This window comes from Artemia franciscana, chromosome 18 (assembly GCF_032884065.1).
Source record: "Artemia franciscana chromosome 18, ASM3288406v1, whole genome shotgun sequence".
Taxonomy (NCBI): domain Eukaryota; kingdom Metazoa; phylum Arthropoda; class Branchiopoda; order Anostraca; family Artemiidae; genus Artemia; species Artemia franciscana.
Window position 1 is genome coordinate 27,865,332 of NC_088880.1, and position 14,088 is coordinate 27,879,419.

The 14,088-nt window shown below is 32.4% G+C and overlaps 1 protein-coding gene across 2 annotated transcripts in view; it reads right to left on the reverse strand.

The window, feature by feature from the left end:
* LOC136038833 (protein unzipped-like) overlaps window positions 1-14,088 on the reverse strand; it is a 141,760-nt gene that overhangs the window by 37,765 nt on the left and 89,907 nt on the right. For both annotated transcript variants that reach the window (XM_065722245.1, XM_065722244.1), the window contains exon 4: window positions 13,453-13,614. In XM_065722245.1, coding sequence (XP_065578317.1) covers window positions 13,453-13,614 — 162 coding nt within the window. The remainder of the gene's footprint in view (window positions 1-13,452; window positions 13,615-14,088) is intronic.

Below are 14,088 nucleotides of genomic sequence, written 5' to 3' on the forward strand. Positions count from 1 at the left end.
CTGTAAACAATCAAGAAGGAAGAAGAAGAAGAAAAAATACTTTCCAATTTGGCTATCCTGTTTGTTATATCTTTGCAGCATAATCAACAGACAAAAAACAACAGAGTCAAAGATAAAAAAAAAATGAAATTTTAGTTAACTTTGCAATTGCCCAAAATGTGTAATTACCAAATAGTTTTGCAATTATTCAAATAAAAGATTAAAGCTTCATTGTTTCAAAAATATATCATCATCTAAAACTGTTCAAAACAAAAATTCAAAACAGCTACCAATATTCATTGCCTCTCCAACCAATACCTACCCCAATACCAAAACCAATATCAATCTCTACCAGTATCCTAATATCATGGTATCTACTAGTGAACCAACTCCAGCCTTTGGTAACTGAAACTAAAAAAAAAACAAGTGCCATAAAAAAATGAAAAAAAAACTGCTTAGTTATAAAACTGATAAGCGTGTTCTGTTTTTACTACACCTTCTATGGATAATAAATTTAAACGAAGATATCAAATCGCAACACAATTATAACAATTTTGAAACAATTTCAAAATAGACCATTACAATATAGAATAACTAAACATCTATTTAGATTACATCTATCTATATAAAAATAAGTTGTCGGTGGGTCTGTCGAGTGACGTCATGTCATCATGTCGTCATGAAGTTAGTTGTCGTCGTGTTTGTTGTGACGAAGACGTCATTAAAGGTATTTAAGAAAATCGTTCAAAGACAAATTTTTAATTGTAAGAAGATCGTGGAGGGAAAAATGTTTAATTGTAAAATGACTGAAGAACCTACAATGGCAACAGCGGAGGAAGCTGCTCAAAAGACAAATTTTTTATTGTAAGAAGATCGTGGACGTAAAAATGTTTAATTGTAAAATGACTGAAGAACCTACAATGTCATCAGCCGAGGAAGCTGCTCAAAGAGTCTACGCCAAAAAACTTGCGGCTGATAGAGAAAGTAAGAAAAGAAAGCGTGCCGAAGAATCACAATATATATGTATATATATAATATATATATATATATATATATATATATATATATATATATATATATATATATGTATATATATATATATATATACATATATATATATATGTATATATACATATATATTGTGTATGTTGTCGTCATTTTTGCTATGACGGTGACGTCATTAAAGATATTTAAGACATATATGTTCACGTAGAAATCTATTAATGTTTAAGTTTAAAATGACTGATGAACTTACAATGGCAAAAGCCGATGAAGATGCTCAAAGAGTCTATGCCAAAAAACTTGCTGCTGATAGAGAAAGTCAGAAAAGAAAGCGTGCCGAGGAATCAAAAGAACAGCAAGGAAACAGGCTTGAGGCTAAAGAACGCAAAACCGCGCAGTTAGATGAAGATCCACCTGGACAGCGAGAGTCAAAACATATCAAAACTGAAAATGATAGCGATGATGATTGGGTTTGGGATCTTGACTTGGATAAGGTCATCAATGCCTACCAGATTTTAGTTAAAAAAACAAAGGTTCGGCGATATGTATTTCATAGTGAAGCTGAAAAATAAAGAAGAAAAAGAAAACTGAAAAAAGAAAAAATGTAAAAAACTAAAAAATACTAAAAAGAAAAAACACTCAAAGAGAAATTACAGACCGGGACACAAATGACGACCGGGACAAAGGGAATATAAATAACGACCGGGACACTCAAGGAGAAATTACAGACTGGGATACCGGGACACAAATGACGACCGGGACACAGGCAATATAAATGACGACCAGGACACAGGTATTTAAGAATATCGTTCAAAGACAAATTTTTAATTGTAAGAAGACCGTTGAAAGAGAAATTTCTAATTGTAAAATGACTGAAGAACCTACAATGGCAACACCCGAGGAAGCTGCTCAAAACGAATGTATTCAAGCCGAAGTAGCTGAGTTGGTAAAGCGTTATGTTTCAGGTTCTAGGTCCGAGAGGCTCCAGGTTTGAACCTTGGGTTTAGCATTAATACAAAGAAGAAAAAACTAAAAAAGGTAAAAACTACAAAAAAACTAAAAAGAAAATATATATATATATATTTATATATATCATCTTTTCCACAAAAATAATAATTTAGTGCTTCTGCTTAAAAACAGCAATCGAATTGATGCCTCCTGATACGCAACTATCAACAAAGTGGCAATCGTTGTGGTTGGTGATCAGTTCTTACCTCGAGATAATATTCTTTATAGGCGAAACAATCAGTTGACAAGAATTGCTTAAACTCATCGATGCTACGATGCCCTACAATATCCTGACGAATATAAATGACGCCCGGGACACTCAAATAGAAATCACAGACTGGGACACCGGGACACAAATGACGACGGGGACACAGGGAATATAATTTGTTTTCCCATGGACCATTATGCGTTGCATGTTCAAGAGTCGGTAAACCTGACAATCTATTTATATGCACAGACGATGGGACAGCAAAGAATGTTGTATATTCGCAAGTTTTACGTAGTTAAAAACATATATATATATATATATATATATATATATATATATATATATATATATATATATATATATATATATATATATATATATATATATATATACTAGCTGTTGGGGTGGCGCTTCGCGCCACCCCAACACCTAGTTAGTGGGGGCGCTTCGCGCCCCCCCCCAAGCCCCCCCGCGCGCGTAAGTCGTTACGCGCCATATTAGTTACGCGCCATTGTAGTTGTGTCCCTATGTCCCACCTGTGAATATAGATATATATATATATATATATATATATATATATATATATATATATATATATATATATATATATATATATATGTTTTTAACTACGTAAAACTTGCGAATATACAACATTCTTTGCTGTCCCATTGTCTGTGCATATAAATAGATTGTCAGGTTTACCGACTCTTGAACATGCAACATATAATGGTCCATGGGAAAACAATCCGTATTCAGATCTATACCTCATGATTCTAATGATTGTCCTTGAGCTTTGTTGATGGTGATTGCTAATCGACCATTCCCTGAGTCGCCATCGTCATTTATATATCCCCCTGTGCACCCCGGCGTCCCCTTTGTAGTTATGTCCCTGTGTCTCGGTCGTCATTTATATTCCCTGTGTCCCGGTCGTCATTTGTATCCCGGTGTCCCAGTCTGTGATTTCTCTTTGAGTGTCCCGGGCGTCATTTATATTCCTTGTGTCCCGGTGTCCCGGTCGTCATTTATATCCCCCTGTGCCCCCGGCGTCCCCGTTGTAGTTGTGTCATTTATATTCCCTGTGTTCCGGTCGTCATCCCGGTATACATTCGTTTTTGAATTGGTATATGATGAAATAAATTTTTAATTTTTTCCCTTTTTTTCCTTTTAGTTTTTTTTTATTGGTTTTGACCTTTTTTTAGGTTTTTTAGTTTCTTTCTTTTTCTTTTTAGTTTTTTTTGAAGTTTTTATCTTTTTAGTTTTTTTACTTTTATTTATATTTTTTTAGTTTTCTTTTTCTCCTTTATTTTTCAGTTTTTTCCTTTTTTTAGTTTTTTTTTCTTTTTTAGTTCTTTTAGTTTTTACCTTTTTAATTTTTTTTAGTTTTTTAGATTAAATTTTTTTTTAGTTTTTCACCTTTTTTCTTTTTAGTTTTTTATTGGTTTTTACCTTTTTTTTAGCTTTTTTATTTTTTTTTCGTTTTTTCTTTTTACTTTATTTTTAGTTTTTATCTTTTTTATTTTTTTTTATGTTTATTTTTAATTTTATTAGTTTTCTTTTTCTCTTCTATTTTTCAGTTTTTTCCTTTTTTTTAGTTTTTTTTTAGTTTTTAGTTTTTTAAGTTTTTTCCTTTTTTTAGTTTCTTAGTTTTTTTAGTTTTTCGGCTGTTTTATTTTTTTATTAGTTTTTATTTTTTTTTGTAGTTTTTGCCTTTTTTTAGTTTTTTCAGTTTTTTTTTTAGTTTTTAGTTTTTTACCTTTTTTAGCCTAACCAGGATTTGAACCTGGGACCTTCATTCTCCGTTCTGACACCCTCTCTCACCGAGTGACTACTCCAGCATGTTCATTTTGGTGTTTTAAATGGTATATTATTAACCAAATTAATGTGTTTTACAATATACTAAGCATCGTCATAACAAAAATGACGACAACTAATTTCATGACGTCAGCCGACACAGAAACATGACGTCACCTGATCCACGATCCACAGATCCACAGACAACTTATTTATATATATATATATATATATATATATATATATATATATATATATATATATATTCACAGGTGGGACATAGGGACACAACTACAATGGCGCGTAACTAATATGGCGCGTAACGACTTACGCGCGCGGGGGGGCTTGGGGGGGGGGGAAGCGCCCCCACCAACTAGGTGTTGGGGTGGCGCTAAGCGCCACCCCAACAGCTAGTATATAAATCAAAAAAAGGAAAAAACTGAAAAATAAAGGAGAAAAACGAAACTAAAAAAATAAAAATAAAAATAAAAAAACTAAAAAGGTAAAAACTACAAAAAAACTAAAAAGAAAAAAGAAAAAAAACTAAAAAACTAAAAAAAAGGTAAAAACCAAAACAAAAACTAAAAAGAAAAAAAGTGGAAAAACACAAAAATTTATTTCATCATATACCAATTCAAAAACGAATGTATAATACAGACCGGGACACAAATGACGGGACACAGGGAATATAAATGACGACCGTGACACAAGGACACAACTACAACGGGGACGCCAGGGGGCATAGGGGGATATATAAATGACGACGGGGACACAGGGAATGTTCAATTTGTAATCACCATCAACAAAGCTCAAGGGCAATCATTAGAATCATGAGGTATAACTAAAAAAAACTAAAAAAAGGTAAAAAACTAAAAACTAAAAAAAAGACCAATTCAAAAACGAATGTATATACAGACCGGGACACCGGGACAAAAATGACGACCGGGACACAGGGACACAGGGAATATAAATGACGACCGGGACACTCAAAGAGAAATTACAGACTGGGACACCGGGACACAAATGACGACAAGGGACAAAGGGAATATAAATGACGACCATGAAACAGGGACACAACTACAACGGGGACGCCGGGGGGCACAGGGGGATATATAAATGACGACGGCGACACAGGGAATGCCCGATTAGCAATCATCATCAACAAAGCGCAAGGGCAATCATAAGAATCATGAGGTATAGATCTGAATACGGATTGTTTTTCCCATGGACAATTATATGTTGCATGTTCCAGAGTCGGTAGACCTGACAATCTGTTTATATGCACAGACAATGGGACAGCGAAGAATGTTTTATATTCGCAAGTTTTACGTAGTTAAAAACATATATATATATATATATATATATATATGTATATATATATATATGTATATATATATATATATATATATATATATATATATATACATATATATATATATATATATATATATATATATATATATATATATATATATATATATATACTAGCTATTGGGGTATATATATATATATATATATCGCCACCCCAAGCCCCCCCCGCGCGCGTAAGTCGTTACGCGCCATATTAGTTACGCGCCATTGTAGTTGTGTCCCTATGTCCCACCTGTGAATATATATATATATATATATATATATATGTTTTTAACTACGTAAAACTTGCGAATATACAACATTCTTTGCTGTCCCATTGTCTGTGCATATAAATAGATTGTCAGGTTTACCGACTCTTGAACATGCAACATATAATGGTCCATGGGAAAACAATCCGTATTCAGATCTATACCTCATGATTCAAATGATTGCCCTTGAGCTTTGTTGATGGTGATTGCTAATCGACCATTCCCTGTGTCGCCATCGTCATTTATATATCCCCCTGTGCCCCCCGGCGTCCCCTTTGTAGTTTTGTCCCTGTGTCCCGGTCGTCATTTATATTCCCTGTGTCCCGGTCGTCATTTGTGTCCCGGTGTCCCAGTCTGTGATTTCTCTTTGAGTGTCCCGGGCGTCATTTATATCCCCCTGTGCCCCCCGGCGTCCCCGTTGTAGTTGTGTCCCTGTGTCCCGGTCGTCATTTATATTCCCTGTGTCCCGGTGTCATTTGTATCCCGGTGTCCCGGTCTGTATATACATTCGTTTTTTAGTTTTGTTTTTCTCCTTTATTTTTTTCCTTTTTTATTTTTTTCCTCTTTTAGTTTATTTAGATTTTTAGTTTTTTTTTATTAGTTTTTAGTTTTTTTTTCTTTTTGGTTTTTTTGTAGTTTTTACCTTTTTTTTAGTTTTTTTAGTTTTTTTTTTTACTTATGTCCTGGTCGTCATTTATACTCCCTGTGTCCCGGTCGTCATTTGTGTCCCGGTGCTTTGTTGATTGCTAATCGAACATTCCTTTTGTCCCGGTCGCTTTCTCTTTGAGTGTCGTCATTTATATTCCCTATGTGCCGGTGTCCCGCTCGTCATTTGTGTCCCTATGTCCCGGTCTGTAATTTCGTCAGTTTAAAACATGACGTCAGTCGACACACAAACATGACGTCACCCGACAGACAGACCCACACACACACAGACAACTTATTTTTATATATATAGATTGTTCCGAGTTTTCATCCGTCACGATGTCTAAGATTGAAAAGGATAAAGTTCAACTGGATGCAAAGTCAATTTATGTTTTTAACGACGTAAAACTTGTGAATATACAACATTCTTCGCTGCCCCATTGTCTGTGCATATAAATAGATTGTCAGGTTTACCGACTCTTGAACATGCAACATATAATTGTCCATGGGAAAAACAATCCATATTCAGATCTATACCTCATGATTCTAATGATTGCCCTTGAGCTTTGTTGATGGTGATTGCTAATCGAACATTGCCTGTGTCCCCGTCGTCATTTATATATCCCCCCTGTGCCCCCGGCGTCACCGTTGTAGTTGTGTCCCTGCGTCCCGGTCGTCATTTATATTCCCTGTGTCCCGGTCGTCATCCCGGTATACATTCGTTTTTGAATTGGTATATGATGAAATAAATTTTTAATTTTTTCCCTTTTTTTCTTTTTAGTTTTTTTTATTGGTTTTTACCTTTTTTTAGGTTTTTTAGTTTTTTTCTTTTTTCTTTTTAGTTTTTTTTGAAGTTTTTATCTTTTTAGTTTTTTTATTTTTATTTATATTTTTTTAGTTTTCTTTTTCTCCTTTATTTTTCAGTTTTTTTCCTTTTTTTAGTTTTTTCTTTTTTAGTTCTTTTAGTTTTTACCTTTTTTAGTTTTTTTAGTTTTTTTAGTTTTTTAGCTTTTTTTAGTTTTTTTTTATTAGTTTTTAGTTTATTTTATGGTTTTTTCCTTTTTTTAGTTTTTTTTTAGTTTTTTACCTTTTTTTTTAGCTTTTTTAGTTTTTTTTTTCTTTTTAGTTTTTTTTTGTAGTTTTTACCTTTTTTAGTTTTTTTTCTTCTTTTGTATTAGTGTGAAATAATTCAGACGTCATATGCGGACAAACACGACGTCACTCGACAGACAGACATAACCCACAAACAACTTATTTTTATATATATAGATATATATATATATATATATATATATATATATATATATATATATATATATATATATATATATATATATATATATATATATATATATATATATATATAAAAATATGGGGGCGCTCAAAGCGCCCCCACCAACTAGGTGTTGGGGCGCGCCCCACCCCAAACAGCTAGTAGTATCATAATATTACATAGTGTTACATTACATCATCGCAGCATCATAAATTAACACAAAGATTTCAAACAGGATCAAGAATTATATTAATCTTGAAGTATATTAATATATAAATTTTTGTATTAATCATTATTATGTATATTATATTATGTATAATACATAATATATATCCTATATATATATATATATATATATATATATATATATATATATATATATATATATATACTAGCTGTTGGGGTGGCGCGAGCGCCACCCCAACACCTAGTTGGTGGAGGCGCTTCGCGCCCCCCCCCCCAAGCCCCCCCGCGCGCGTAAGTCGTTACGCGCCATATTAGTTACGCGCCATTGTAGTTGTGTCCCTATGTCCCACCTGTGAATATAGATATATATATATATATATATATATATATACTAGCTGTTGGGGTGGCGCTTCGCGCCACCCCAACACCTAGTTGGTGGGGGCGCTTCGCGCCCCCCCCCAAGCCCCCCCGCGCGCGTAAGTCGTTACGCGCCATATTAGTTACGCGCCATTGTAGTTGTGTCCCTATGTCCCACCTGTTAGCTTTTTAGCTTTTTTAGTTTTTTATTAGTTTTTAGTTTTTTTTTCTTTTTAGTTTTTTTGTAGTTTTTACCTTTTTTTAGTTTTTAATTTTTTTTTACTTATGTCCTGGTCGTCATTTATACTCCCTGTGTCCCGGTCGTCATTTGTGTCCCGGTGCTTTGTTGATGGTGATTGCTAATCGAACATTCCTTGTGTCCCGGTCGTCATTTATATTCCCTATGCCTATGTGCCGGTGTCCCGGTCGTCATTTGTGTCCCGATGTCCCGGTCTGTAATTTCGTCAGTCGAAAACATGACGTCAGTCGACACAGAAACATGACGTCACCTGACAGATCCACAGACAGACAAATTATTTTTATATATATAGATATATATATAAATATATATATATATTTTCTTTTTAGTTTTTTTGTAGTTTTTACCTTTTTTAGTTTTTTTCTTCTTTTGTATTAATGCTAAAGCCAAGGTTCAAACCTGGAGCCTCTCGGACCTAGAACCTGAAACATAACGCTTTACCAGCTCAGCTACTTCGGCTTGAATACATTCGTTTTGAGCAGCTTCCTCGGGTGTTGCCATTGTAGGTTCTTCAGTCATTTTACAATTAGAAATTTCTCTTTCAACGGTCTTCTTACAATTAAAAATTTGTCTTTGAACGATATTCTTAAATACCTGTGTCCTGGTCGTCATTTTTATTCCCTGTGTCCCGGTCGTCATTTGTGTCCCGGTGTCCCAGTCTGTAATTTCTCTTTGAGTGTCCCGGTCGTTATTTATGTTCCCTCTGTCCCGGTCGTCATTTGTGTCCCGGTCTGTAATTTCTCTTTGAGTGTTTATTCTTTTTAGTATTTTTTAGTTTTTTACATTTTTTTTTTTCAGTTTTCTTTTTCTTCTTTATTTTTCACCTTCACTATGAAATACATATCGCCGAACCTTTGTTTTTTTAACTAAAATCTGGTAGGCATTGATGACCTTATCCAAGTCAAAATCCCAAACCCAATCATCATCGCTATCATTTTCAGTTTTGATATGTTTTGACTCTCGCTGTCCAGGGGGATCTTCATCTAACTGCGTGGTTTTGCGTTCTTTAGCCTCAAGCCTGTTTCCTTGCTGTTCTTTTGATTCCTCGGCACGCTTTCTTTTCTGACTTTCTCTATCAGCAGCAAGTTTTTTGGCATAGACTCTTTGAGCATCTTCATCGGCTTTTGCCATGGTAAGTTCATCAGTCATTGTAAACTTAAACATTAATAGATTTCTACGTGAACATATGTCTTAAATATCTTGAATGACGTCACCGTCAAAGCAAAAATGACGACAACTAATTTCATGACGTCAGCCGACACAGAAACATGACGTCACCTGATCCACAGACAGACAGACAAATTATTTTTATATATATAGATAGATAAGATATAATCTGGCGTAACAGACATAGTGTAACAGACATAAAAGACAGACAACTTATTTATATATATATAGATTTTTATGTATATGGATACAGTTTCTTCTTTAGTTTTTTTTCTTTTTTAGTTTTTCTTTTTTTTTAGTTTCTTCTTTTTATTGATTTGTTTTCTTCAATTTGTCAATGTTCATTCTAACATTGACACTTGGAAAAATCTTTACGTGCCAAGTATGCTAAAGCTCCAACAATTTATATTAAACCTCAAAATTGGGGTATCTGTTTTAAGGTTTTCGAATTACTTTAATCTATTGTAAAAATATATTGAAATATTTGTGGAATTCCCAGTTTTTTTTAGTTTTTTCTTTTTTTTTAGTTTTTTAGCTTTTTTTAATTTTTTTTAGTTTTATATCTTTTTATTTATTTACATTTTTTCTTTTTAGGTTTTGACTTTTTTAATTTTTTTAATTTTTAATTTTTTTTTAGTTTTTTTTTTTAATTTTTTTTTAGTTTTTTACCATTTTTCTTTTTTCGAATTACTTTAATCTATTGTCAAAATATTTCGAAATATTTATGCAATTTCCAGTTTTTACATTCTAGTTTGTTTTCTTTTATATATATAGAAGATATAATCTGGCGTAACGGACAGACAACTTATTTTTATATATATAGAAGATATATATATATATATATATATATATATATATATATATATATATATATATATATATATATATATATATATATATATATATATATATACATATATATATATATATATATATGTTTTTAACTACGTAAAACTTGCGAATATACAACATTCTTTGCTGTCCCATTGTCTGTGCATATAAATAGATTGTCAAGTTTAACGACTCTTGAACATGCAACATATAATGGTCCATGGGAAAACAATCCGTATTCAGATCTATACCTCATGATTCTAATGATTGCCCTTGAGCTTTGTTGGTGGTGATTGCTAATCGACGATTCCCTGTGTCGCCATCGTCATTTATATATCTCCCTGAGCCCCCCGGCGTCCCTTTTGTAGTTGTGTCCCTGTGTCTCGGTCGTCATTTATTTTCCATGTGTCCCGGTCGTCATTTGTGTCCCGGTGTCCCAATCTGTGATTTCTCTTTGAGGGTCCCGGGCGTCATTTATATTCCTTGTGTCCCGGTGTCCCGGTCGTCATTTGTGTCCCGGTATGTATATACATTCGTTTTTGAATTGATGTTTTTTTAGGTTTTAGTTTTTTAACTTTTTTTAATTTTTTTAGTTATACCTCATGATTTTAATGATTGCCCTTGAGCTTTGTTGATGGTGATTGCTAATCGAACATTCCCTGTTCCCCGTCATTACTTTTTTTTAGTTTTTTTAGTTTTTTTTTCTTTTTCTTTTTTTTCTTTTTTTAGTTTTGTTTTTCTCCTTTATTTTTCATTTTTTTCCTTTTTCATTTTATTTTCTTTTTTAGTTTTTTTTAGCTTTTTAGCTTTTTTAGTTTTTTATTAGTTTTTAGTTTTTTTTTTCTTTTTAGGTTTTTTGTAGTTTTTACCTTTTTTTTAGTTTTTTAATTTTTTTTTTTACTTATGTTCTGGTCGTCATTTATACTCCCTGTGTCCCGGTCGTCATTTGTGTCCCGGTGCTTTGTACCCACACACAGACAGACAACTTATTTTTATATATATAGATATCTATCTATCTATCTATCTATATATCATATATATATATAGATAGATAGATATCTTTATATATGTATATAAATATATATATATATATAGATAGATAGATATCTTTATATATGTATATAAATATATATATATATATATATATATATATATATATATATATATATATATATATATATATATATATATATATATATATATATATATATATATATATATATATATATATATATATATATAAAAGTTGTGTGTCTGTTGCCATTGTAGGCTCTTCAGTCATTTTACAATTAAACATTTTTCCGTCCACGATCTTCTTACAATTAAGAATTTGTCTAAGAACGATTTTCTTAAATACTTTTAATGACCTCATCGTCATAACGAACATGACGACAACTAACTTTGTTTCTTTAATTTGTCAAATGAAGTGCCAAAAAGGGGTGTTTTCAGTAATAAAAAAGCTCCAAAAAGGTTGTATTAAAAATCTAGAAGGTGAGGAGCAAAGAACTATGGAGGTAGGCGCCCTTGCCCCCACCCCAACGCAACTGGAACCAGGAAACAACTGCTAGATATTTACAGACAAATTAAACCAGGAAACAACTGCGAGATATTTGCAGACAGCTTAAAGGCTCAATTCAAAGCTTTTGACAATTTTAGCCTGCTTTTTTAATTCGCTTTGCAGGTTTATGATTGAAAAGAGCATAAAAAAGCTAAGTACTTGTGCATTATTTAGAACACACTCAATAAGTGAAGTTAGGTTCTTTCGTGAAACAAACTACGATGCAGGTACATTTTATGAGAAAATCCGGTTTCATAGCCACAAAGGCAAAACTCAAAGACAAAAGGTTAGGTTAGGTTAGAATTATAAGTTGTAATTTAACAATTTTCCCAATAAAGTATTATATTTTCATCATATTTTGTTTTATTTCATAAGCTTTATCAAAACTTTAGGCTATATATCTGCACATTAAAGGGGGATGGGTGCATTATATCAAATACCTAACTTAACCTAACCACCTCTATATATAAAATATTTAATTAAAATGCACCTGCATCTTAGTTTGTTTCAAGAAAAACCTAACTTCACTTACTGAGTGTGTTCTCAATAATACACAAGTACCAAAATCGATATCATGGGACACGGGTTGAAAAAACTGAGAATCAGAGATATGGAATATATAATTTGGGCTATATATTTGTACATCAGGGGGATTGGTGGTAAAGTATAGGGACTGCATGCAAAATATGAAAAAAAAAGCCGAGACACGGCTAACAAAACATAAATACCACACAAACACAAAAGAAAGAAAATTAAATAAACGAAAAAGTCCAACTATGCCAAAATGTTTCGTCGATACGCCATAGGCACACGGTCGATGAATCTACAACAAATGTGCAAATACTTTCGAGTCTTTTTCAATAAACTAGCTCGTGATATGTATGTGTAATCTGAAAAACTAGCGCTTTGTTGAAGGACCAGCCTTGTTGAATTTCTTAGAGACCTAATTCATACTGTAAAATTCATTGATTTCATGACCAGTAGAACACTTTTTAGGGCTTTATAAATTATGATTTATTTTCTGCAAGCTACTTAAGGATGTTTCTTTTCCTAATTGTGTTTTGATGTCAGTTGTTTTGAGTTGTGTCTAATTGTGTTTTGATGTGTTTTCAGCATAGCACTAGTTTTTCACAGTCCAGGTACATCAAGAGCTAAACGTTTCTACTTTGCTCTTTATTTCCATCAGAATATTTATTTTACATTGTTAACTTACTATAGGAGGATTGACAAATTAATTCAATCTTTATTATTAATTGATTATTTATTAGCAATTACTCATTAATGTGTAATATTATATATTTTATTTATTTATATAGTTATTAATATGATTATTCTAATTTGTCTGATTTTTTTATTATTTATATAATATATTATATACCAGTGCTAACAGTAAAATCTTAATTGATTATTTAAAATATTAATTACTATCAATCAATTTATTTAATTAAAAATTAATTTAATTTACAAATTATTCAATATTCTAGGGATAGAATATTGAATACTCTTGGATAGAATATCAATATTCTATCCAAGAGTTCCATAAACTCTTGGATAGAATAATTAACTTACTCGCCCAAGTGTTGAATCTAACCTTCCTCCGTAATATACATCATCGACTTTGAATCGCGAGACATAACTGAGTCTCGTTTCAAGGGCTCCGTCTGGAATTAGGTAAAACCTCGTCCATAGTTGCCAGTCTAAACGTGCAAACGAAGAAGGATTGGTTAAAACCTGAAAATACAAAATAAATTCGTCCTTAAGGTACAAACATGCATCGGGGAACTAAATTTGACGAAGGATAACGATTAAAAAAAGAAATTACAAAAAAGAGTAAAATACAAGGGAAAAATTGAAAAACATCAGTACAGTTGGGCGTTGCCATAACAGTGAGCCATATGCCTCCAATGCATTGCTTCTTTATTTATTTATTTTTTCTATTAATGATGGAAACATAAAAAAAAAATTCGGTTTACAGCTAGATTGCATTGGCGATGGAAGCATCAGGAGAAAACAAGAAAAAAACCTGTTGGTAGCCAAAAGGAGTCTGTTTCGAATTCTTGGTGCTGTTTTTCAGGATATGGCGGAGTGAATTGGCAACCCTGTTCTTATTGTATCGAGTTACAAAGAGAAGATTCCACGCATCTTTCGATACATCCGTTTTTCAACGAGATCCTTCATCTTTACAAATAAAAATTAGGTACTACT